Genomic DNA, 25,434 nt, shown 5'->3' with positions numbered 1-25,434 from the left:
ACATGAATGTAAATCCGTCTCCTTCATCAGCGGCATTGGTTTGCTGCATTTTAAATGCCCTAGATTTTATTAGGCAACACTATATCCCAGGAACTGTGCTTGGCAAGGTATATGTAAAGGAGAATTACATAGTGACTACTCTTAAGAAATAGTGCTGTTTGATGTTGTGAGGTTTGTGATAAAGGATATGCATAGTATTCTGTGGAGTCACAGTAGAAGGTACGTACAGCCTGATAAGAATTGGATAATTGAATACGGGAACACAGGAGCTAGTCCTGAAGGACCAGGAGTCATTTAACAAGTAGGTGGGGCCTGGGGTGAGACACTCATATATCTGTTAGTTAAACCTATATATTCATTGAGGAACTACTATGCACCCAGTGCTGTGCTAAGCCAGAGGGCTGATATTATAAATGAGAAATCCTCTCTGGACCAACATTCTACAACTGGGGGATGATGCAGTCAGAAAGCCGAGATGGGACAGTGGTGAGCTACTGGGCTGTCTCCACAGAGCTCCCAAAAGCAAGAAACAGCCTGAGCGATATGGAGGAGGAACGGAAACAGCCATTTGTGGAAGTTAAAGCAGTTTGGTGCTAGAGGGTAATATAAATTATTAGGGTTGCTTAAAGAAGGACTTTCGTGGTAGGTGAGTTTCTGGCTGATAAGTAAGGAACCCTTTCTCACTACAAAACGCTAGTTTCTATAGGGAAGATGTTACTAGTGGCTTTGAGGGTGGATGTCTGCAAGTTTCCTTAAGGGAGCTACAATTCTATACAAAGTTTGTGAAAAATGCCTTCTTATCTGTCTTCACCCTGTCAGGAAAGAGTTCTGATTCTTTCCAGGTTCGCCGCATGTTCTCACTCATAGGCGGGTGTTGAACAATGAGAGCACATGGACACAGGGAGGGGAGCACTACACACTGGGGTCAGTTAGGGGGAAATAGGGGAGGGACAGCGGTGGGTGGGGAATTGGGGAGAGATAGCATGGGGAGAAATGCCAGATATAGGTGAAGGGGAGGAAGGCAGCAAATCACACTGCCACGTGTGTACCTATGCAACAATCTTGCATGTTCTTCACATGTACCCCAAAACCTAAAATGCAATAAAAAAAAGAGTTCTGATTCTTAATAACTTGGGATTCTTGTCACAAAGATATAAAAACAAAATACAAAATCTAGCTGGTAACTTCACTGGGCCCTTTCCCATCACAGATCATGTGATGTGGAGTGAATCAGGCCTGTGTGGTGTGTACTTAAAAAAGGGAAAACTCATCCACTGGGTTTCTGGTGGCATTTGAAGCATCATCACAATGCGCTCTTCTGCTGCTCTTTTGCCCCTAAGTCATGCCTGCAGGGAGTCATGATAAAAATGCACCCGCAGGCAGGTCAAGGTTATGATTCTCATCCAAGGTTCAGCTGGATATTTCACTAATGATCTAAAATTCTGAACCAGGACTTTTCAATTATGGATGCTACGGTTCTCAAAGACCCAAAAGACACTGGGTTTGAAAAAAGCCACATCCAGCCAGGATTCTGAATGCCATTCTTGAATGGCACCCCTGGGGATATGTGAAGAGTCTCTTGTTCACAGTCCGTGGCCCCTCCACTGCCTGTTTGCCAGCACCAGACAGCACCCTGCACGGCTCACACTACAACATCAGAATTGCCAAACTCACCTAGCTGTGCCTGCTCTCTTCCCTGCCCCTTGCCTGCACCCTGCTTCCTGCTGCTGCATCCTCCATGGGGCCCCCATTCCACATCCTCCAAGGAACATGCAGGAACAGCCCCTGTGAGGTCCTTGGATGATGTGGAGTGGGGGTCCAGCTGCAATACCCCCCCATGCAGATATTGTCTTCTGCTGTGATCGATGTTCTTGCTAGAGTCTGCCCTTGTAGCTCTTCCTCTTTTTTTTCCAGGAAAGCAAAAAAAAAAAAGAAAAAAGGCTGGGTGTTCAATGGCCAAAGTCCAGGTGGTGGGCAAGGTCACTGGTGGGTAACTTCCATGCACCAACTATTTTTGTTCTTTAACACCTAGACATTTTAAAAAAAATAAGATATTTCTCTAGGCATTTTCTCTAGAATCCCGGTACTCTGCCTCTTTACAAAACAGTCTGTTCTGCTAGATTTTGAAGCTATGAGGCTGTTGAACAACCTCGACTGTAGTAAATTGCTAATTATCTCTGCTTCTTAAGAGCATCAAAGCCTTCATAGAAACTGATGGTGAAACACAAAAAGCTGCTCAGTCTTGGGCACCACATTTTCTTGTTAGAGCAGCAAAACTATCAAATTATTCAAAATTAAACATTTGAATAAAAATGGTCTTAACTAATTTTATCTGTTGCTTTTATTATATGAAACATGCATTTTATTATTTAAAATGTTCAAGTAATTTGTAAAAGGAAACAGAAAAAAGTTAAAAGACCTTGTCCCCTTTTGCCCAACCTGAGTAACTGTTGAAAATTGCTTATCTGGTCTTCAAGATCCTCTGTTGGCTCTGAAAAGGATTCTTTCTCTCTCCTCCGTCTGATTGTGCTACATGCACTATTCTGTGACCTGCTTTTGGTATGTATAATATGTTTTGGACATAGTTTCAAATATGTTATAGCTCAATATTTATAACAGCTACATCAATTCCACTATTTAAATTCCTATATCTATGTTACAGCTAGAATTCACTTGATCAAAGAAAGAGTAGTTCTTATTTCTAATATATTTCGCCTGAGCTTGGCTATAGTCTGAGGCTGTCACAGCACAGAATTAAGAGAGACCGCATTTCCTGCTCCAGTCAAGAGGGTTCAGTTACCATTGGGAGCTCCCTCTCAACTGCTCATTGAATAAAGGTAATAACAAAACCCTAGACAACATTTTAGCAAAGCCTATGTAATAATGTTTTTTACTTCATAAACAATGTTTTTGCAAAGAGTTAAATCTAAGTTTTCTTCTACACAGTCTTCGTGAGACTAATGCCTTGGATACAGACATTGTTACTTTTTGCGATTTTTCCCCTTCTATCTGTCAGAGTGCCTGATACCTGCTGTATGTTTAACACACATTATTTAATAAATGGTGGGGCAAAGAGATTGATTCAGATGTATTTGTTGAAATTTTATTTAAAAAATACTAAAGGTGTTATATGCCCCCAAATATTAAAATATGCTTCTCAAATATTTATCTTTAATACCAATCGAGTTCAACATACACAACTCAGCAATTTCTGCGGCTTATTCTTGATGCTCTATGCAAACACATTCTGCATTTCCCACAAAGTCGCTGATCTTCTATAATTAGAGCTCAGTGCTGATGAAGCATCAGGCTTCGTAACGTGGGATGTCCCAAAGGTGACACCAACAGCACAGCTACTCACACCTGGCATTTCAGGTGGCTAAATTGCCTTTTTCAGAACCTAAGACATTTTGAAACCCTGTAATTTCATCCCTCCAGCAACCTACAATTTTTCATTTGTTTTTATTTATTCGGTAACCCCAGGAAAAGGAGACTTCAGCACTGAACGCCCCCTCCTTCAGCTGCCACAAGGTTTCCTTACCCATCCTCCAGATTCCTCCTCCGCTTTGTCTTAGTCTCACAACCTTGGCACAACAACATAAAAATACAATATTCTTGCACTGGGTTGAGAGTTAATAAAGAGCTTTCCATCTGCCTCATCACTTTAATCTTCTCATTTCTTTTCTCTTCTGATGCTACCGTTTTTGAATCTTTCTACTCTGTTACCTACACCTATACTATACTGTCACCTAGATCTTCACCCAAAGAGACTCTTCCGTCCTTAGACCTCACTCATTCATTCATTCATTCATTCATTGACTATGTATTGAGTATTCACTACGCCTCACATGCTAGAACAGAAAAGTATGCAAGACAGTCACAGTTTTTGAGATTTCAGTCTAGCAGAGAGAAAAAGCCATATATTCCATTAATTAGACCCCATTGTGACAGCATTTACAGAGAAGCAAGGAGTATATGTTATGAGAGCTTAGACAAAAGGGTTATTAAGCTAGACCAGGAGAGTGAGAAAGGCCTTTACAACTGATGCCCACAAGCATCCAAGTGGCCCCACTCTTTGTCTCCCTCACTGTCATCTGCCTATCCCTCTCCAGTCTGCTGCAATCAGTGGTTTATTTTTCTGTCTCCCTCAGATGCACACAGTATATGTATTTTGCATCTTTTCACCCCCAACATCTATCACAGTGTCAGATATTAATTAAGTAGTAGCATTAATTAATTAGCTTATCTCCTTAACAGATCTACTGAGCATCTCCAATTGCCAGGCACTCGCCTTGGCATTCTAATATTTATGAAAATATGACAAGTCCCATCTCTGACGGAGCTCACATTCTAGGAAGTAGAAAATAATCACATGAACCTATGATAGGTTTGGTGACAAGCGTGCCATAAAAGATGGGAAAGAACAAGATAAAGGGATGGAAGTAGAGTTACTATACCCCACAGGGAAGCCAGGGAGGGCTGCTCCTTTAGATCACGTGGAGAAGAGACCCACAGCAAGTCGGCACGCGAGGCATGACCTCTGGGGGGCATGTGCTTTGTGGAAACCCAGCAAGATCACATGGAACGGGAGCAAGGGCCCATGCTCAATGAGCAGCAACATAGCCAGCGTCGGCAGAGCAGAGCGCAGAGGGAAAGTGCCTGGAGCAGAAGTTACAATGGCAACTGGGGCTTGGAGACAGATTGTGCTGTGGCCACCGGCAGGACTTCGGCTTTTGCTTAGGAGAGAAGGAAAGTTGTGGGAGCGTTTCAGATGCAGAAGTGACGTGACCTGGCTGTGAGTGGGAAACAGTACAGTGCAGGCAAAGCTGGAGCCTGGGAGAGGAGTGAGCATGCTGTTTATCCAGAAAAGAGAGATGGTGGTTTAAAACTGGCTGGCAGCTGTCTAGGGGATGAGAGATGGTGATATTCTGGCTTTATTTCAAAGATCAAGAAAGCACCCGCTGATTTGTTGATTGGGAGTATAGAGATGTATGTGTTCATTAAAAGTTTGATTATAGATACATACATACATATATATATACACACACACACACACACACACATATATATCTGTTAGGGACAAAAATTAAGTTAAAGTCAACAGGTATTCAATTTGGTGGCCTTTACAACTAATTTAAAGATAGGAACTTAATTTTGAAAAATATCAAAATTAACATAAAATATCAAGCTAATATCTATATATATTTGTTTTATATATATATATATATATATACACACACACACATGTGAATAAGTGACAGTCTCTCCCTGTCCCCTGTGCCTCTTGTTCCCCTTCCCTGTCCTCTTCCTTCTCCTTTCCATCCTCTCTCATACATAAATACACAGAAATAACACTTTCCTAGTATCAGCAACAATGACTTGTACTGATTTGTTCATGGGAGAGGTCCGTCTTCTACTGGGACGTCAAACATGCTGATAACTACACCTCCTGAAAAACAGGCTTATGATATTTGGCATGAAGAGAATATTTATGCATGGAAGGCTCTTAGCAGAACATCCCTAGTCTAGGATTCCTTGGAATTAAACCTAGGATCCAGGAACTAATGAGGCATGGCTTCTTGAACATATCATAGAAGGCTTGTAAGGATCTGAGTGTAGAGAAGTTTCAGAACTCAAACATTCCAGAGCAGGAAGCGGTTTCCTGGAAATCTCTCTTTGTATCTATTTCCAATGCTAGAGAGAAATCAGCTACATTTTTTGGCAAACTGTCTCCTAACACAAATTGTCTGTTATTTTTCTGTTCTGCTGACTACATAACACAATAACTTGCATTCCAGATCTCTGAGCCTTTGGTACACACCAGTTTCTCTTTCAAGCAGTTTTTCTCAACTTTTGCCATAAATTAGAATCACCTGGGAAGTCTTAACAGCTCCCAGTGGTCAAGCTACATCCCAGAAAAAATAGATCAGAATCCTTGTTCAGCTCAGGTTGGGAGTCAGGTGTCAGTATTTTCAAACCACCCACGTGATTCCCAGGTGCAATCAAGGTTGAAAATTTATGTGATGCTAAGGAGCCTCTGGATGTTAAGAGTGTGACCCCACTCTGCTACAGTTTGCTATAATGTGAAGAAATACAGCATTATTTTTTTTGTCTTGAAAGACAATCATAAATTAGACTGATATCTTACATTAATTTCTGTATTTTTCAAAATTAGTTCCTATCTTTAAATTAGTCGAAAAGACCACCAAATCGAATACCTTTTGACTTTATTTTTGCCCCTAACAAAACCAGCAAAAATTTCTTGCACATGGACCTAACATGATATTTTGATATGTAGTTATTTATATTTTTAAATGTAGTTATTTGTTTATTCACTTACCCCCTGCTTTGTTTCTAAAATACTACAAGGTAGGTTTCATTCACATTTATATGAGCTGGATCATGAGCAAAGTATAGTAAAATTTCATTAGAGGAATAAGGACAACTTGTAGGAAAAAAGAAAGGATGATTGCCTAATACTATATAACTGATACAATATTATTTGACTTATTTGTTGAATGCTACCCCAAAACCTAAAATGCAATAAAAAATATTTTTTAAAGTGATTTGTTTAGGGCAGAAACGCTAACTTCATTGATTAAAGATTTATAAATGTCAATGTAGTAATCAATAATAATATTTTCAGCTTATTATCGAAACATATTAATTAGGAGCACATCATTTTTCTGATCATCATCTGCGAGATGTATATTTCGTTCCTGAGTTTGAACCTGCAATGTATTCTCCCCCGGGTGTCCCCACACGCTGGCACTGAGTGTCGCAGTTCTTACCAGATGGAGCAGGGACCCTCCTGAGGAGACGAGGGTATGGGGGTCTGCACCCTCCTTCAGGAGACGAAGCACTGAAAACAACAGAAAGGAGAATGGAGTTACAGCGAGTCCTCCTTCCACGGTGCAACCAAATGTGTAGCCTTTCATTAGTATCTAAAATGCAAACAGCTGTGAACACCAATGAAGACTGCTTCTGCGACATCTGACCTGATTTTACTATGATGATTGCTGATGTTTCTCTTCACCTTCAAACTTATTCCATGGTTGGGTAATGCAATTTCCTATTACAACCATGCAAATGAATGAGAAAGTCAAACAGATTTTTTAAAGTTTACTGTTTCCAAGTGTCTGGTGTATGAATCCATTGTAGAACAAAAAAAGCAAAAAGGAAGAAATTACTTCACTAGGTGCACATGGGCATTAGGTTCACATTAGGTCACTGAATTTTTTTTTTTAATTCATTAAGGCCCTTTGGCTTAAAGCAATAAAAGTTTACTTTTGCACATTAACCTTCCACTGGTGCCATTAGCCCTTGGCAATGTTTCTACCATCCTCACAAAGCACTTCAGAACAAAACCACATATACCCAAATTAGTTAAGTTAATTAGATCAAACTGTATACCAATTACTAGAATAAATTCATAGTTGAAAGGTGACCTGCATTTCCATTTGAACAGCAAAGGTGAATTCATTAGTACATGGAATGCCACAGAGTATTAAGAGATTGATTGATTGTATTACATTCTCTGCTACTTAAAATGAAGCTGTAAGACAAGCCCCATAGAAAGCTTCTTCAATCCCCCAAGGCACTATAATGGTTTCCACTACAAACAGCAATATCATACTTTTAATAAAATACCATTAGCGCTTTTTCCACACACACAAAATTAAAGCAACAGTTACTCTTTTATTTCATCATAACACAGAACTGTACGAAATGGCTCAGGTTCAAACTCATACCTCACTGAGGCATACTGTCTTCCTATTAACTTTACCTGCAACGTGAAATGTTGCCTGAAGGTGCCTTCTTTCCTATGGCACCCCAACTCTTTTAAGTGTTCCAACATCTAGTTTCTGACCATCTTCCCCAAATCTAACAACATATCACAGAAGGCAATATGAGTCTCAGCAGACATGGTCACTCATGCCAAGTTTCCTCTCCAGGAAGGCCAAGCTTTGGGACAGCGGGTGCAGTCACTCTGTGTGCCCTGTCTAATCTTTCCTTACATCAGTGCACCATTGGAGCACATCCAGGAAGAAGTTCCTGAATAGAAGCATGTCCACATCTTTTCATTACCAACGAATCATAACCTAGAATCTGCGAACATTGAGTAATGTGTTACTAAAGCATTCTCAAAGGTGGCAAAGTTGTAGGGTCAGCTGTAACCTGACAGCTCATGTTATATTCATTTGCCAACTGGGTTATCTTCTTTCTCTGCTGTTACAAGGAAAGTCGAGGAGGCCACGGCCATTGTGGCTCTTGTTCTTCACTGAATTTCTAAGAATAGTCCTGCTACGTGGTATGGAGATGCTCTTCCTCCCTCCCTTTCTCTGCATCTCTCTCTATATATATCAAATAAATGAAGGCACTTCTTGCAGCCTCATGTACTCTTTACTCTTAATGTTTAAAATCCTTTCACGATAATAGAAAGTTCATTTCATACATTTGCCAATGGTTTTCTCAGATGATAAACAGTGCTTTTACCCTAGTATTTATCCTTTTAAGAAATGAAATTATCCATCATAAATTAACTAATATTGATTTTTTTTATATTCTGCAAAGAACTGTCATAAGTGTGGTCTCACTACAAAGACAGTGTGAAGTAGATTGTATCATGTTATAATACTAGTAAAATGCAATCAGATTTTAATGCAGAATCCATTATGCAGACACACAGTGAGCTACACATAAAAAAAAACAGTGATTCATATTTTTGGGTTTGGGGTTACATAGGTTTCAGCATGAGACCTGTAAAGCTACTGAACTTTAATGTCAGTTTTTTGTCAGTGAAACAATGGGCAGTTGTACTCACTTCATGGCGGTTTTGTGAGAATTAAACAAGACAACGTATGTAGCATGCTCCAGGCACTTCACAAGGATCAATAAATGACTGGAACGAATATGTGCAATAAAACCCCGTAATAATATATCATAGAATCCACACTTAAAGATTTATTCTGAATTTTCCAAACTTTCTGGTTACTAAATGTTGAATTAAGTGCAGAATATAAGCGAGGCAAACTTAGGAATATTAACCTGGAGGATGAGTGTATAATTTATCAAACAAAAGTGGAACAAAGGGGAACATATACAAGGCAAAGGAGAATGCTGAGCATGGAGAAAGTGAATCTTTATTACCTTTGCTTTCAATACAATCTACTCCATTGTAAGTTCATGCCATTCAATTTTTAATATAGGTGTAATTTAACTGTTTCATAACCAACTCACAAAATTCCTGGAAATTTAACAGTCGGCCGTCAGGAGCTGGCAAGGGAGAGCTCCAGCTCACTTCAGTGGGCAGTCATGAAACTCGGAAAGAGACCAGGTGCAGCACTGGCTCACGCCTGTAATCCCGGCACTTTGGGAGGCTGAGGCCGGCAGATCATGAGGTCGGGAGATCGAGACCATCCTGGCCAACATGTTGAAACGCTGTCTCTACTAAAAAATCCAAAAAAAGAAATAGCTAGGCATGGTGGCATGTGCCTGTAGTCCCATAGTTCCAGCTACTCAGGAGGCTGAGGCAAGAGAATCACTTGAGCCCGGGAGGCCAAGGTTGTGGTGAACTGAGATTGCATCACTGCACTCCAGCCTATGGGACAGAACAAGACTCTGTCGCAAAAAAAAGAAACTCATAAAGAACATTGCCTAGGCATGCCCGGGAATGAGAGCAGGGTTACATTCAAACTCTCCAAAGGTCCTTCTCAACACAGAGAAACAGGTGAGGAAGACAAGCTTCTTCCTCCATCCAGCCAGGCATCATCCTAGTGAGAAAAGGGCAATCTGTATTTTGTTTGTCCTAGATAGGACAGTTTTTATGAAAGGGCTGTTTACATGATCAAGATGGAACCATACTAGAACCACAGACTCGATATTGACTGGCTTGCCTATCATTACCATGAGTAAGGACTCAAGCAGAAGACAAAATCAACTACTGGTGAAATAGAGAAATAGGTTATTCTTTGCATATTCAAATAGTAGTGAGCTAAATTCCATGACTCTGCTAGGGTTTAAAAACTGGAATTGTAAGCGACCTAAATATGAAGACATAAAGAAGAAAATATCATTTGTATAATAAGTACTTTGTAAAAATTTTGAGAAGAAAGTTATGAAACTAACACATGTTAAACATCTTTGGTGTAACCCTGTTCTAAGTACCTTACGTGTAAGAATTACTTTAATTCTCTAGACACCTCTCTAACACAGATACTACAATCGTCACTCTTTTGCTAATAAGGAAGCTGAGGCTCTGCTATGTTGCGTGGTTCCCTGAAGCCGCAGGTACATGATGAATCTAGAACTCAAGTGCAGCGACAGGACTCCAGGGATCGTGCCCTCAACCCCAAACAGCAACCGACAATAAAACTTCACAATCACAGCCAGGATCAAGATCAATTTCCTTGGCCTCAGAATTACTAATTGAGTGGGAAACTACCCAAATTTCACTTAAAATGCTTTATCCAGAAAGGGAGAGGTTCATAGCAACCTTGTAATAACATGGCTGGAGCTGCCAGTGAAATGAAACGGAGACCACTTGGAGTCTTTCTGTTATGACAAAATCTACAAGGAAACAGCCTAAGGAAAACAGCCATCTGGGGTCCAAACAGAATAACGAAGCGCAGGCTTCCTTTTATAGTGTTGCCTCTTGGAACGGATTCAGCATTTATTGTATATTTGTGGCTTCATCGTCAAGCTGCAGCAGAACACCATTGAGATGCCTGTGTGAGGGGCATGATTTGATATTTAAAAAGAAACATTCATTCTCTAAATCTTCAGCTATTGGGGTGAAAATGGACTAAAACACATCATAAAATTTGCTAAGTGGCTTTAATAGACTACACAGCTGGTTCCCACCATCACCAGCAATAACCAAACACAATATAGTCCACCTAGTTGTCAGCGTTTATTTTGTGTTTCTAGACACTGTGTTGCACTCATTCATCTGTAAGCTCTTTGGAGATCCCATTAGCTGGTGTAGACATGTGACTGCATAGCAATCCACACCTACTCTCACACAATCTCCACCACAGCGGCTCTTGTGTTCACAAAGGTGTTACATTTAACATCAACAGAGGAAAGGAAAATAAAGCAAAGCATACCTGGGTTCTCAATTCTATTCCAGTTATAAGCCCTGCAGAAGATAGTTTTCAGAGAGAAGGAAGGACAGTCATGTGGTAAGAAGTTAGCAACTGGTAAACCTAGTTAGAGGGCATATGGGAGTTCCTGTGTTATCTGGGAAAGTTTTCTCTAAGTTTGATTTTATTTCTAAATAAAGAAGTTACAATGAATAACAACAAAGTATCAAGCCAGTGTCATTTTTTCTCCTCCTGAGATGATAATGAAAACATCAATGTGAAGACTTCTAAAAATTTATGTAGGAGAATTTCCATATAGTTGATAGTCCTCTAAGAAAGCCTTTGAAAATGTTATCTCATCTCATTAACATGTCAACCAAGAAGAGAAGCAGAAAGCAGGAATATAGAAATTATGTTATCAACACCACAGAACCATCTATTTGCACAGCAGTGCTGCTGAAATGCAGATTTCTTTTCCTAAGTAGAGCTCAAACTTTAGGATGTAGAGGAATAACTTGAGAATTTTATTAAGATGAATTTCCCTAAGTCAAGGCTTCTCAATCTGTTTTTTATTATCACCCCTTCGCCCTCCGTGAAACTGTAATAACGCAGACAGGCTGGGATATCTGCTTATGGAGTGTGGCTGGATGGAGGGTCACAAACCATTGCTTTAGCTAGGAGTTTTTGTCCTCCAGAACCCCATTCTTGCACCTTTGGAGCTATTTCTGCCCCCGGTAGAATAAGGCCCTAGTCCCATCTCTTCAATCGTTTGATTCAAGAGCTTTGTTGTGGGATCTAAAATTGTGTATTTTAAAAAAAAACACACACACACACTCCAGGAGATTCTGGTGCAGATGGTCCCCTAAAGACATTCTGAGAAAAACTGCTAAGATTTTACAGTCTCAGGAAATTACCTCTAAACGCCTCATTTGGAAACAACAGAGTTAGTAAGTGGCAAAGATAAGACTTGATGGCAGATCCTTTCTCATTAATTTGCCACTGAGACTTCAGCCTCTAGTGATCCCTGAGGACACACAGGATTCTCAGTGCATGCATATGATGCTGGACCGCCCCCCAACACACACAAGGATCTGGAATAATCAGTGTGATCTCACAGGAGGTGCTCAGGCTGCAGTGGATGGGGAGGCCTCCGGTCAGAGCCTGAGTCTGGGCAATGAACCCCGGCCCTCACTATGCTTTAGATCCCGATCCAAACTTCATAAAGATACAAATTCCTGTGTTCTGTCACCAGATTATTAAATCCAGGCAGTCAAGGGTGTATCCATTGAGGCCTATGTTCCTTGATGACTGTAATGCTGAGAAGCATAGACAGCCGTGGGAATCAGCATCCAAGGACTGTTCAGCTTGTTCCCATCCAGCCTGGCAACAGTAAGTTCATGATAAGAGGGTCTAGCCAGGTTGCTGGAGCTTTGGTGGGCTCTGCCTGAAGTCCTTGTTCAAGTGAGCTGCTCAATCATGCCTTAAGTAGTTGCTTCTGTTTTGAATCAGATTCACAAGCACTCACAAGATGCTCAAGACTGCTACCAGCCATCCTCCTGGACAAGAAGACCAATGAGGGCCAGGCATGAAGTCAAGGCTGCATTAGGTTCCAGCCTTAGCAAGGGACTTATGGGCCAATTAGCTTGAAGTTCCCTGGAGTCAAGCCGTGGCTGAGACCCACCTTAGCCCCAGAGACCCAACAGTCTTAACCAGTTAAAATTCATTTCATGTCACTTTGGCCATGGGTTTAAGATTTCTTCTTTCCTACTCAACTTGACCAAAACTGGATCTGACTAAATCCTGAAGATCGTAAGCCAAGTCTAAGGTCTTCATTGCCAGGTTGACCCAGATTCTCTGATCCCAATCCAGTGTGCAGTTACAACAAATGAAACAAATATTTAGTGAGTGTCCTTTACATATTAATAGTTATCACTGTCCCAAGAGATGCAGGTGTACAGAGAAGAAGAAATAGAAAACAATCTTGCCTTCATAGAGTGTATAATCTAGTGGGTGCTGGTAGTAGAGAAGACAGAGAACAAATGGGATCATACTCATATATTAGAGGGATTTGCAGTAGTTCTGGAATCACTGGCTAAATATCTTGAATTTGTTCTGAAAACTGAATTAGCATTTATCCCTTGTAACCATTTCATTCCTTCTCCTCCTCAAGGATCACACTGAGATGTATGCTTAGCATTATCACCATGTTCCTTCTATTTCTTAGGGCTTTCCTTTGTTTTCTCCCAATATGTTACCCTGGATATTTTCTACTGCTCTGCCACAATGTGAAATCCTTTTCAGCCATGTACAAGTCATCAACTGTTAAGCCCATCAATTCAATTTTAATTTGTCACATGGTTCTTTAGTCCTGGACTTTCCATTTGATACTGTCATACAGATTTTAATTACCTTTGTATCATTACTTCTTGTACATATTGGTTAGAGTTATTATGAAATCAAATCTCCTAACTATCTCATGTGTATCACTTGTGAGTCAGTTTCAATTTTTCTATTGTTTCTCTTGATCTTACATTTTGGTATTCCTGTTGTTACTGATGTTATTTGATTGGTCTTATAGACTATGTTAGGCTGTACTCCTTCCTGTTCAACTTTTTGAAAGCATTTATGAAAATTACTATTAATTATTTTTTAATCATTTGGAAGAATTCCTCCATGAAGCCATGTGTGCCTGGGCTTTCCTTTGTGGAAAGATTTTATTAATTAAATCTATTTGTTATAAGCCTATCACGATTTGTGTCTTGCTAGGAAATGTTTTGTTTCATGTGGGCTAATTTTTTGGCATATAATTTTTCTAGTGTTACCTTTTCATTCATTTTAAGTTTGATTCTAATGTACAGTATACTCCCCTTTTCTCTGGGGATACAGTCCAAGATCTCCAGTGTATGCCTGAAATTTCATATAGAATAAAATTTTGTAAATACTATGTTTTTTTTTTTACCTACACATACATATTTATGATAAAGTTCAGTTCATAAATTAGGCACAGGAGAATATTAACAACAACAACAATACAATAGATTGATTATAACAATGTACTTTAATAAAAGTTACATGAATATGGTCTCTTTCTCTCTTCAAAATATCTTATTGTATCATATTCACCCTTACTCTTCTTGTGATGATGTGAGATTATAAAATGCCTATATGACGAGGAGACATAGACGCTGTGATGTTGCTTTAGGCTATAACTGACCTTCTGGTGATAGGTTAGAAAAAGGCTCCTGTGTTCCAGGTGATCCCAGATCACTGAGCCATGATAATGTCAATTGTTAGATGGCAGGAGCAGACAATAGCGATGATTACCATGCAGGCAGTGGACACAGCGTATATTCTGGACAAAGAGTTAATTCATGTTCCAGATGGAATGGAGTCAGATGGCACAAGATTTCACTATGCTATTCAGAATGCTGTGTAATTTAAACTTTTGGGAATTATCTATTTCTAAAATTTTCTATTTTTTATTTTTGGTACAGGATGGATCATAGGTACCTAAAACCATGAAAAGTAAAATCATAGGTAAGGGGGCATTATTGTATCCTCTTTCATTCCTGATTTTATTAATTTTTATTTTGGTCAATTTTTTTTTTTTTTTTTTGGTCATGTTAACTAAGGTTTTCAATTGTGTTGATCTTTACAAAGAAACAAGTTTTGGTTTTATTGATTTCTCTATTTATTGTCTATATTTATTTTACTTCTATTCACATCTTTATTAAATATCATTCTTTTTATTGGCATTGGATATTGTTTACTATTTTTCTCATTTTTGAATATAAAAAGTCAGGTTATTAATTTATTTAAATGCAGGCATTTAATACTATGGACTTTGTGTCATTAGCATGTGTCAATGTAAGTTTATCAATTGTAAAAAGTGTAACATTCATGTGGTAGAGATTAATAACAGGGGAGGCTATGCATGTGTCGGAGCAAGGGATGTATGGCAAATCTCTATACACTCCTCTTAATTTTGCTGTGAATCTAAAGCTTTTCTTAAAAATAAAATTCTCAAAGAAAGAGGAATGTTTACAGCTATAAAATTCTCTCTAAGAACTGCTTTTGTTACACCTTAAATCTTTCAGTATGTAGTATTTTCATTTCATTTATCTAAAATTATTTTATAATATCTATCATGATTTCTTTTTTGATATGTTGATCATTCAGGAGTATTCTGGTTAATTTAGTAGTTTGCTAGGGCTACCATAACAAGAGACCTCAGATGGGCGGTTTGAACAATGGAAATTTATTTTCTCACAATTCTGGAAACTGGAAATCCAAGGTCAAGGTGCTGGCAGTTTGATTTCCTCTGAGGCCTCTTCTTGGCTTGTGGATGGCTGCCTTCTCAGTGTGTCATCACTGTGTCCTCACGTGACTCTCTGATGGCACACACTGTGTTTGTCCAAATTTGTTCTTATTAACACACCAGCTGTATTAGATTTGAGCCCACCCTAATGACCTATTTTTAACTTATTGGCCTCCTTAAAGGCTCCGTTCCCAAATACAGTCACATTCTGAGTTACTGGGGCCTACGGGTTCAGCATATGAATTGAGGGGAGGGGACAGGGCAGGACAAAATTTAGCCCGGGACAGAGCATTTTTATATATTTGTGAATTTTATAAAATTCCATCTATTAAGTGTTTTTATTTTCATTCCATTATGGTCAGAGGACATACTTTGTAATATTTTAATTCTTTTAAAATTTACTGACACTTGTTTGGTTCTGGCTTTGCATGTGGTCTGTCCTGGAGAATGCTTCAGCACCCTTCAGAAGAACGCATATTCTGCTGTTGTGGAATAGTGGGTTTGATACATTTCTGCTGTATTTGGCAGTTCAAGTCTTTTATTTTCTTGTTGAACTTCTGTCTAGTTCCATCCATTACTATGAAAGGTACTGGAATATTCAAATATCTATAAATGCTCTATTTTTCCTTTAAATTGTGTCAGTTTTGCTTCATGTATTTTGAAACCCTGTTGTTAGGCACATATATAATTTGTATGTCTTCATGATGGAATAATTTCTTTATCACTATATAATGTCCTTATTTTTTCTTTAATAGCAATTTTTACATTAAAGTTGAGTTACATGACATTAACATACGTACTCTAGCTCTCCATGGGTTACTTTTTGAATGGTATATGATTTTCCATCTTTTCCTTTCAGTCGATTTGTGTCTTTGAATCCAATAGATGTCTCTTACAGGCAAAATACAACTGACTGACTTTTTAATCAATTCTGCTAATCTCTGCCTTTTGAGTATTAAATCGAGTTATATTAATGCAATTACTGACAAAGTAGGATTTATGCCTAGCCTTTTCCTTTTTGTTTGTTATGTGTATTATATGTTTCATTTTTCTATGCCCCATTGTTGCCTTCTTTTGTGTATATTTTCATATATTATTTATTTTCTCATTATTCCCCTAGGGATTACAATTAATATATTAATTTATAATAATTGGGTTCAGATTAATGCCAACTAAATTTCAATAGGGTACAAAACTTTGCTTTTATATAGCCAGCTCTAGCCCTATGCTTCTAACTTTGGGTCATTATATTCAAACAAATTCCATCTTTATGCATTGTGAGCTCATTTATACAGACATATATTTATTTATTTCTGTATGTTTTAAATATAATTAAAAATTAGAGTAACAAAAATATGCGGTACTGTTTTTTATATTTACTTATGTGCTTAACTTCCAAGTGCTGCTTATCTTTTATGCAAATTCAAGTCTAATGTCTTTCATTTCAGCCTGAAAGTTTCCCTTTGCTATTTCATGAAGGGCAGATCATTACTGACAAATTCTCTTAGTTTTTGTTTGTCATGAATGTCTTAATATTCCTCCATTTTTGAAGTGTGGTTGCCATGGATATAGAATTCTTGGCTGGCAGTCTTCTTTTTTAGCACTTTGAATTTGCCATCTTACTGCCTTTTGGCTTACATGGTTTCTGATTAGAAGTCAGCTGTTAATTTTCTTGAGGAACCCTGGTACATGAAGCATAACTTCTGTATTTACACTTTCAAGATATGTTTTGTCTTTAGCTTTTCACAGTTTGATTATGTTGTGTCTAGGCATGGATCTGTTTCAGTTTATCCTACCTGGAATCTGAGAAGCTTCTTCTTATGTGTGGAATAATATTTTCCATCAGATTCAGCAAGTTTTCACCAATCAGTTCTCCTAATATTCTGTTTGCCTTGTCTTTCTCCTCTCATCCATGACTCCACTATGTATGTTGATACACCTGATGGTGCTCTACAGACCCCTCAGGTTGTGTTCATTTTTCTTCATTATTTTTTTCCTCTCTACCTCAGACTGGATCATCTTAATTGAACTATCATTAAATTCACTGCTTGTTTTGCCAGCTTAAATACACTTTATTTCTGCTAATGTATATTTTTCAGTTACTGTACTTTTTGACTCCAGAATTTCTACTTGTTTTCATAGTTTTCATCTTTGTATTGTTCTCTTCTATACGGGGAGATACCCCTTTCATACTTTCCTTTAGCTATTTAGACATGGTTTTCTCTAGTTATTTGAACATTTTTATGATTGTTTGTTTAAAATCCCTCTCCTTTGATGGCTTTTTTCTCTCTATGGAACATACTGCCTTGTTTATTTGAATATAATTTTTGGTTGACAACTAACTGTATTTCTTAGTTTGGTTTGTGCTTCTATAACAGAATGCACAGATTGGATAATTTATTTTTAAAAACAGTAGTTTATTTTCTAACTGTTCTATATCCTGAGAAGTCTAAAATCAAGGGGCTAGCATATTATGAGAAAATTTTTGCTGGGTCATCCAATGGTGTAAGGTAGGAAGAAGGGGAGGGCAAAAGGGACCAAAGTCATCCTTTCAGAAGGAAGCCACTCCCACAATAATAAACCTACTCCTGTGATGACAGCATTAAACTGCTTATGAGGGCAGAGTCCTCCTGGCCTAATCACCTCTTAATACTGTTACAACGGCTATTAAATTTTAACATGAGCTTGGGAGGGGACAAACTTTCCAAACACAGCACTAAACATGATAAATAATAAAATGTAGAAAATTGGAAAATCAGATGCACTCGCCTCTCCAGGGTAGGTTGCTGTTTCTGCTTTTAATTGTTGTTAGTTTCATTACTTTTCTTAACTGCATCTGCAATGTCTACATTATGTGTCATGCGCAGCCACTGAAATCTGCTCATTTATTGTAGTAGTCAATGACAAAACATATTTCCTTAAACAGCTTGAACCAATAAACCTCTCAGCCTTTGCTAAGGAGCACCGTCTGTGCTGGGGCATTCCTGTGGTGCCCTGGGAGGCAGTTCACATCTTTTCCTTAGTCTGCACTTCTTACTTGTGCAAAGCCTTAAGGTCAGTCCTAGGAGAGAAACTGGCGACTTCCCAGGTATCTTACGAGTACACCCCCAGCTCTGAACATGTGCATAACCTTCTAGATTCTGAGGATCTCATTCCGTGGTTTTTCTTCTAAGTGTTTTGGCCAGCTTCTTGTTTGTCCCAATTGCTGCACAACGAAAAATTTACTGCCAGTTGTTTCCACAAATGCTCCAGGGAAAAGGTTTGTAGTGAGCTTATTATTCTGAGTCACTTTAAATAAAAACAAATCTTGTGAGTGGAAGTTGCCAGATATGTCAAATGATGATGGAATGGGGTTTTTGGAGGAGATCCAGACCCAGTCTGCAGCCTCCAGTGGCTCCAAGGCTGCTGCTTTTCAGGGCTACTGGAGAGCTGGAGAGAAGAGGATGTGGCTACCAAAGTCAAAGCCCCGCAAAACACTGTTCTTGCCGGAGTTCAACCATTTCTTCCTGAATCAATGCTTCTTAGATTGTTGGAAGCCTTTGCTTAATCTCCAAAGTGCTGAAAAAGTTAACTGTACCCGTGTTCTTGTTGCTTTATGAAGGACAGATTTTCAGTGATCCTCTCTCTGTAGTCCCAGGAGCGGTCTCCCCGGTTATCTTAAAACCTGACAGAAGAATCCCTAGAACCATTTATCTCCCATTGAGAAGAATAAATTAGCTAACATTAAATTGATAGTAATAATTAGTATTTGCTACAGATTAAATTTCCAAGTTTCTGTAAGATAGAAAAGGTATTCAAAAGGCTATTGTCAAACTTACATGTTCCACAGAACTTTTACCATATCCTATTGGTACGAGTTATCTGGTGGGAATCAGGAATGGTATGCTTACCAAAGCCAGTCCTATAAATTATTGACTCTATATATTCCAGAACAGATGTAAAGTGACAGTATTATAATATCATAAAATTGAGAGCATATTTCCTCAGATCTTGATGTAGAAACAATAAATCCAGGATGCCTGCAATATAAATACATGCTTCACTTCTTATTTTCTCTATATATAATTCTCTGCTAATTTATGTAAGTTTAAAATGCTCTTTTATATGCCAAACTTTAGAAACGAACAGTTTCAAAAAATGACTCATTTTTACAAATAAACAAAAAGAACTGACATAACTGCTAATCTGGAATTTTGTTTACATCTTGAGATAATAGAAACAAAAATAAAGGAAACCATGCCAATATCTGTGGAAGTTATTAAAATGTGAGTAAAATGTTATTTATAATAGCTATATATACATATATATAAAAACTATATATAAATACATATATATGTCTATATGTAATAACTATATATTTACATGCATACATATACATATATATAGTCTTTTACATATATATATATATATATATATATATATATATATAGTGTTTTAAAGATAAGTCAAGGGGGAGAGAAATATCTTAGTATGTCACTGACCACTACATAAAGCTAATCTGGCAATCAAAAGGGCTATATCACAGTGCTGTTTGTGGCACTTACTCTGCTCATTGACTTTTTGGGGGAGCCTCAGTTTCCACATTTGTAAAACCATGGCGAAAGCACTATGTTATTGTGAGAGATAAGATACCGTATAAATGTTATGGTTGATTATTACTTCATTACTTTTGGGGACAGGATGAAAGTATAAAGGAGGCAGTAGACATTCTTTGAGAAAGCTTTTCAAAAAGGTGAGAATTATTGAGCATGTGGCTTTGAAAGCAAAGCTTTTGTGGTAGAAATCTCAACTACAACTTGCAGAAATAACTTCCAGTTATTTCTTACTTTCCTTTCCTTTCAAACATGTGCTTTAGTCCTATCGGAGAAATGCCTTTATGGAACTGAAGTCACACCCTACCCTGCAGTTTCATCATGTATTTCCTTTTATCTTAGATAATTTTATGACATTCTTATCTTGTCAGGTTTTAATTAATCAAGGAGTCTTAGTACTTACATAGTCTTTGTGTTTGTCTCATGTGAGATTTGAGAAAACTCCACAGGATCACAAGATTTCCCAAACCCTCAGCAATAAGATACAATCACCATGTAAATTACCAAAGGATACATTTCCAATTGGGAACAGAAATCACATCTCAAGCTTTATTTATCTCATATATTCTGTAATCACCACAGTATACATTGGTCCACACTTTTTTTTTCTGAAAATTATCCCCTTCAGCTGGTCAGCGAGGGGTCCTACTGCATATACATATTACGTTTATTCTCCGAATATCACTGAGTGGACCTGGACATCTGACTCATTGGGCATAATGGATTTTCCAGCTGGGAATTTGGGATTGGAACACAGATACTAGTTACTAGTTATGGGCCCTGGACAGGGAAAGTGACCTGACTAAGTGCCATATAGAGATAGTCATGATAGCTTAAATGCAAATGAGAGCCCAGGCTGCAGAGGAGGAATGAAGGCAGAGGGAGAGTAAAAAGAGCAAGCCTACTCACTTGAGGGCAGGAAGACCAGGAAGAAAGGGAAGCAGACGCCCTACCGACGTTCCAGTCCCTGGGTCTGATGTTCAGTTCCGTGGGTGGTCTCACTTCACATTCTTTACTTAAATTTGTGGGATAATTCCTTGTTCCTACATGGTGTGCACTTCAGTAAGCATGAGTTATTTGTTTTTTTAAATAACAAAACCCTCCCTGACTCAGGCAATACATCTGTAGTTAATTCCTAGGGTAGCCACATAACGTATTGCCCAAGCCAGGATAATGTGAAGATCAAAGGAGACTTTCTCATTATGACTGAGCAGTAGCAATTTAGGTAACGGCAGAGCCGTCCTACCTTGTTCAAACACTGATGTGAAGGCTCCGAACTGGAGAGGGTGGTGAAAGAGCTTTCAGTTTAGGTGGGTCACAGTAGGTTATCTGTTGCTATGTGACTTATGACTGCCATACAGTGCTTGAAATTAAAATCATTTACTTTGCTCATACATCTGGGGTGTGATGGGGCTCTGTTGACCAGGTCTGGTTTAAGGTCTTCTATGTAGTGGTCAGAGGGAGGCTGGGGATGGGTCATTCTGAATGATTCTTCAATTATATGCTGGGCTGAGAAAACTTAGGGACTAGACTAGCTGAGGCCCCATGAACATGAGAGACAGAGATTTTCTTTCTCTTATCTACCTGCCTACCCATCTATCATCAATCACCTATCATCTATCATCTTCCATCTATCTATTATCTATCATCTATATTCTACCTATATAATCTATCTCTATATATAATCCCTTTATCTATCTACAATCTATTGCTTCTACATTTTTAATTTATTTACTTTTGATACAGGGTCTGACTTTGTCGCTGAGGCTGGAGGGCAGTGGCACTCTCTCAGCTCGGTGGAAACTCTGCCTCCCAGGCTCAAGCAATTCTTCCACCTCAGCCACCCAAGTAACTGAGACAACAGGTACACACCACCACACCCAACTAATTTCTGTATTTTTGGTAAAGACACAGTTTCATCATATCGCCCAGGCTGATCTCGAACTCCTGAGCTCAAGCAACCCACCCACCTCAGCCTCTCTACATGTTTCTACCCATGTAAAGTCTCCACACAGTGGTTCTACAGTCAGGGCTTCTTGCACAGCAAGTGGAACCTCACAGAGCAAATGGCCCAGTTTCTGGTGGAGTCTGAGGTCATGCAGCATCTATGAGCTGTGTTCTGTTTTGTACATTGGCAACCAAAAAGTCTTGCCGATGTGCAAGAAAAAATGGTGCAGACTCCAAGCGTCAGGGGTAGGAGTGGCAGAGAACTGGCTGATGTGCTTTACACCCCTTCAGTGGGAGTTACCTTTTGAAAATTCACTGCCTTGCAGTGGGTTGGAAATGTCATATCAGCCACTTCCATGATGTGGGGGAGCATGATGAGGCCAAATCTGCCATACTTATAATAAATTTAGTGCAATCATTTTCTGCTTTTACTGTATTTAAAGAAATGCCTACAATAAGGTCTACAGGGCTATCTTTTATGGAAGTGGATTTTTTATTTAGAGCAATTTGTCGAGTAAATGCTGAACTACGTGAATGCTATAGCACATCAAATATTTATATTTATCAAACCATAACTTTTATTAATTTTATCTATTCCTTTTTCATTTAGTATAAAATATACAGACTTATCTTTACCACAGTTATGACTCACCCAAATAGTCACAAAATAAAACCAAGATATTCTTGTGTCTTGTAAGTAGAAAAAAAATGCTTAAAATCCTGATTTAAAAACTACTAATAAGAATTTAAACTACTAATAAGAATTTTATAGAGCTCTAATCTCTCGAAAAGAGGGAGACTAATATATTACCTTATCAGGTTGGGTAAACTGTTCTGTCGATTTTTCACAGTTGACACAAATTAATAAAAATATTATTTAAGAGTGGTTTGACATAGATATTAATCTGGTAGTACACATCCTGGCCAGGTGTGGTGGCTCACACCTGTAATCCCAGCACTTTGGAAGGCCTAAGAGGACTGATTACTTGAGGCCAGGAGTTCAAGACCAGCCTGGGCAACATGGCAAAACACAATTTGTATTAAAAATACAAATATTAGCCAGGCTTGGTGGTACATGCCTGCAGTCCCAGCTACTAGGGAGGCTGAGGCAGGAGAATTGCTGGAACCCAGGAGGTAGAGGTTGCAGTTAGCTGAGATCACACCACTGTACTCCAGCCTGGGTGACACAGTGAGGCTCAAAAAACAGGAGCAATACCCATCCCCTTGTGAATAAAGTTTAGTATAACTGATTATAAATCAGACATTAAAAACAAAAACATACAAATTGATTCTAAAAAATACTCTTATTTTTCTTTTTATTTCAGCAGCGGCAGTGATAGTCGTAAATTTAAATCAAAAATTCTACACAGTTTACATGTGAGCTAATGACTTTGTTGTACATTAAACCCTTGTGTCACAGTCACTGACACAACTGAACTTCAACGCAAGGAGGTGTACTGGAATTCCTAGAAAAGAAATGGCCGCCTATTCTGAGTAATCTCTAGACTTTCTCTTTTGGGTGGAATTCTGTGGATAGCTGGGGATAGGGCTTTAGCCAGCCTCACGATCACAGTGGAAGATAACCAGAGGCACTGTTGAGGGGACTGGGTAGTCCTGGAGGTAAAGATGGGGCATCTGACAGCAAGAGAGAATAAAGAGAGGAGATACACATGGATTTTTAAAATGTGCATTAAAGGGCGCTATCAAAAGGATTTTAAAAACCCACAGAATGAGATCAAATATTTGCGAAGTATGTATCTGATAGAGGTCTAGCACATAAAATGTATATACAAAGAATTCTTACAACTGAACACCAAAAAAAGTCTAACAAAAACAGACAAAGTACTTTTCTCTAAAGAAGAGATAAACATGACCAACAAGACATGAAAGATACTTGGGAAATCAGATGATTATAATAAATACATTTTTAAAAGGAACATTAAGCATTGGTGAGAATGTGGGGAGATCAGAGCCTTCATACATTGCAGGAGAGAACGTAAAATGGTATAGCCGCTGTAGAAAACAGTTTAGTAGTTATTAAAAACAGCAAAGACGGCCGGGCGCGTTGGCTCAAGCCTGTAATCCCAGCACTTTGGGAGGCCGAGGCGGGTGGATCACGAGGTCAAGAGATCGAGACCATCCTGGCCAACATGGTGAAACCCCGTCTCTACTAAAAATACAGAAAATTAGCTGGGCATGGTGGTGCGTGCCTGTAATCCCAGCAACTCAGGAGGCTGAGGCAGGACAATTGCCTGAACCCAGGAGGCGGGGGTTGCAGTGAGCCGAGATCGCGCCATTGCACTCCAGCCTGGGTAACATGAGTGAAACTCCGTCTCAAAAAAAAAATAAAAATAAAAACAAAACAGCAAAGACACAGAATCAACTTAAATGCCCATCAAAGGCAGACTAGATAAAGAAAATATGGTACATAGACAGCATAAGATACTATGCAGCCATAAAAAAAGAATGAGATTACGTCCTTTGCAGGGACATGGATGGAGCTGAGGGCCATTATCCTTAGCAAACTACCACAGGAACAGAAAACCAAATACCACATATTCTCACTTATAAACTGGGAGTTAAAGGATCCAAACACATGGACACATAGCGGGGAACAACAGACACTGGGGTCAACTGGAGGGTGAAGTGTGGGAGGTGGGGGAGGATAAAAAAACCACCACTACTGGATACTAGGCTTTAGACCTGGATGGTTAAATACTCTACTCAACACACCCTCAGGACATAAGTTCACCTATATAACAAACCTACACATGTACCACTGAAATGAAAAGTTAAGAAAAACAGGTAGTCCGACCAAGACACGTTTATAGCAGCCCTATCCACAGGAGCCAAAAGTGGAAACAAGCCAAATTCCCATGAACTGATCAATGGATAAACCAAGTTTTCTATATCTATGCAATGGAATGTTATTCCAAGAAAAAATGGAGTACAGGTATTGATCGACTTACCACCTATGCAACTTACAACCATTCGACTCTATGACCACAATGGCTAGCCATGACCGCTCTGCGTCTGGCAGCGCAAACGTTGCCCAGCTGGGCGTACGACAGTGCGGACCAGCTTCCGGCAGCACTACCATCTCCGCGTGCATATAGCCTACTCAACTTACGACCAAATCGTGTTACGACCGGTCCGCGGTCCTGACCATGGTCGTAAGTCGAGCACTAGCTGTACCCGTGCAGCTCCAACATGAATGAGCCTTAAAAATATGCTTAGTGAAATAAGCCAGACACAAAGGTTATACATTGTATAATTTCCCTTACAAAACGTATCAAAAGTAGGGAAATTTACAAAGACAGGAAACAGATTAGTGGTTTGCAAAGCTATAGGAAGTGGGGAGATGAAAAGTGACTAATTAATGGGCACAAGATTTCTACTTGAGGCTATGAAAATGTCTTGGGGCCACACAGAAGTGACGGACACATGACATTCTGCATGTAGTAATGCCACTGAACTGTACACTTCAAAATGG

General features: G+C 38.9%; 1 protein-coding gene across 1 annotated transcript in view; it reads right to left on the bottom strand.

Annotated features, from left to right (window-relative positions):
- The window catches only part of MYO16 (myosin XVI), a 563,966-nt gene that overhangs the window by 467,805 nt on the left and 70,727 nt on the right, over nt 1-25,434 (bottom strand). The window contains exon 3 of the mRNA XM_032246200.1: nt 6,792-6,862. Within this exon, the coding sequence (XP_032102091.1) occupies nt 6,792-6,862 (71 nt within the window). The remainder of the gene's footprint in view (nt 1-6,791; nt 6,863-25,434) is intronic.

The sequence above is a fragment of the Sapajus apella genome, unplaced genomic scaffold (genome assembly GCF_009761245.1).
Source record: "Sapajus apella isolate SASKATOON/1434 unplaced genomic scaffold, GSC_monkey_1.0 scaffold60, whole genome shotgun sequence".
In the NCBI taxonomy this organism is placed as follows: domain Eukaryota; kingdom Metazoa; phylum Chordata; class Mammalia; order Primates; family Cebidae; genus Sapajus; species Sapajus apella.
The sequence above is the reverse complement of the archived record's forward strand: the minus strand, read 5'-3'. Positions and strand labels throughout refer to the sequence as shown.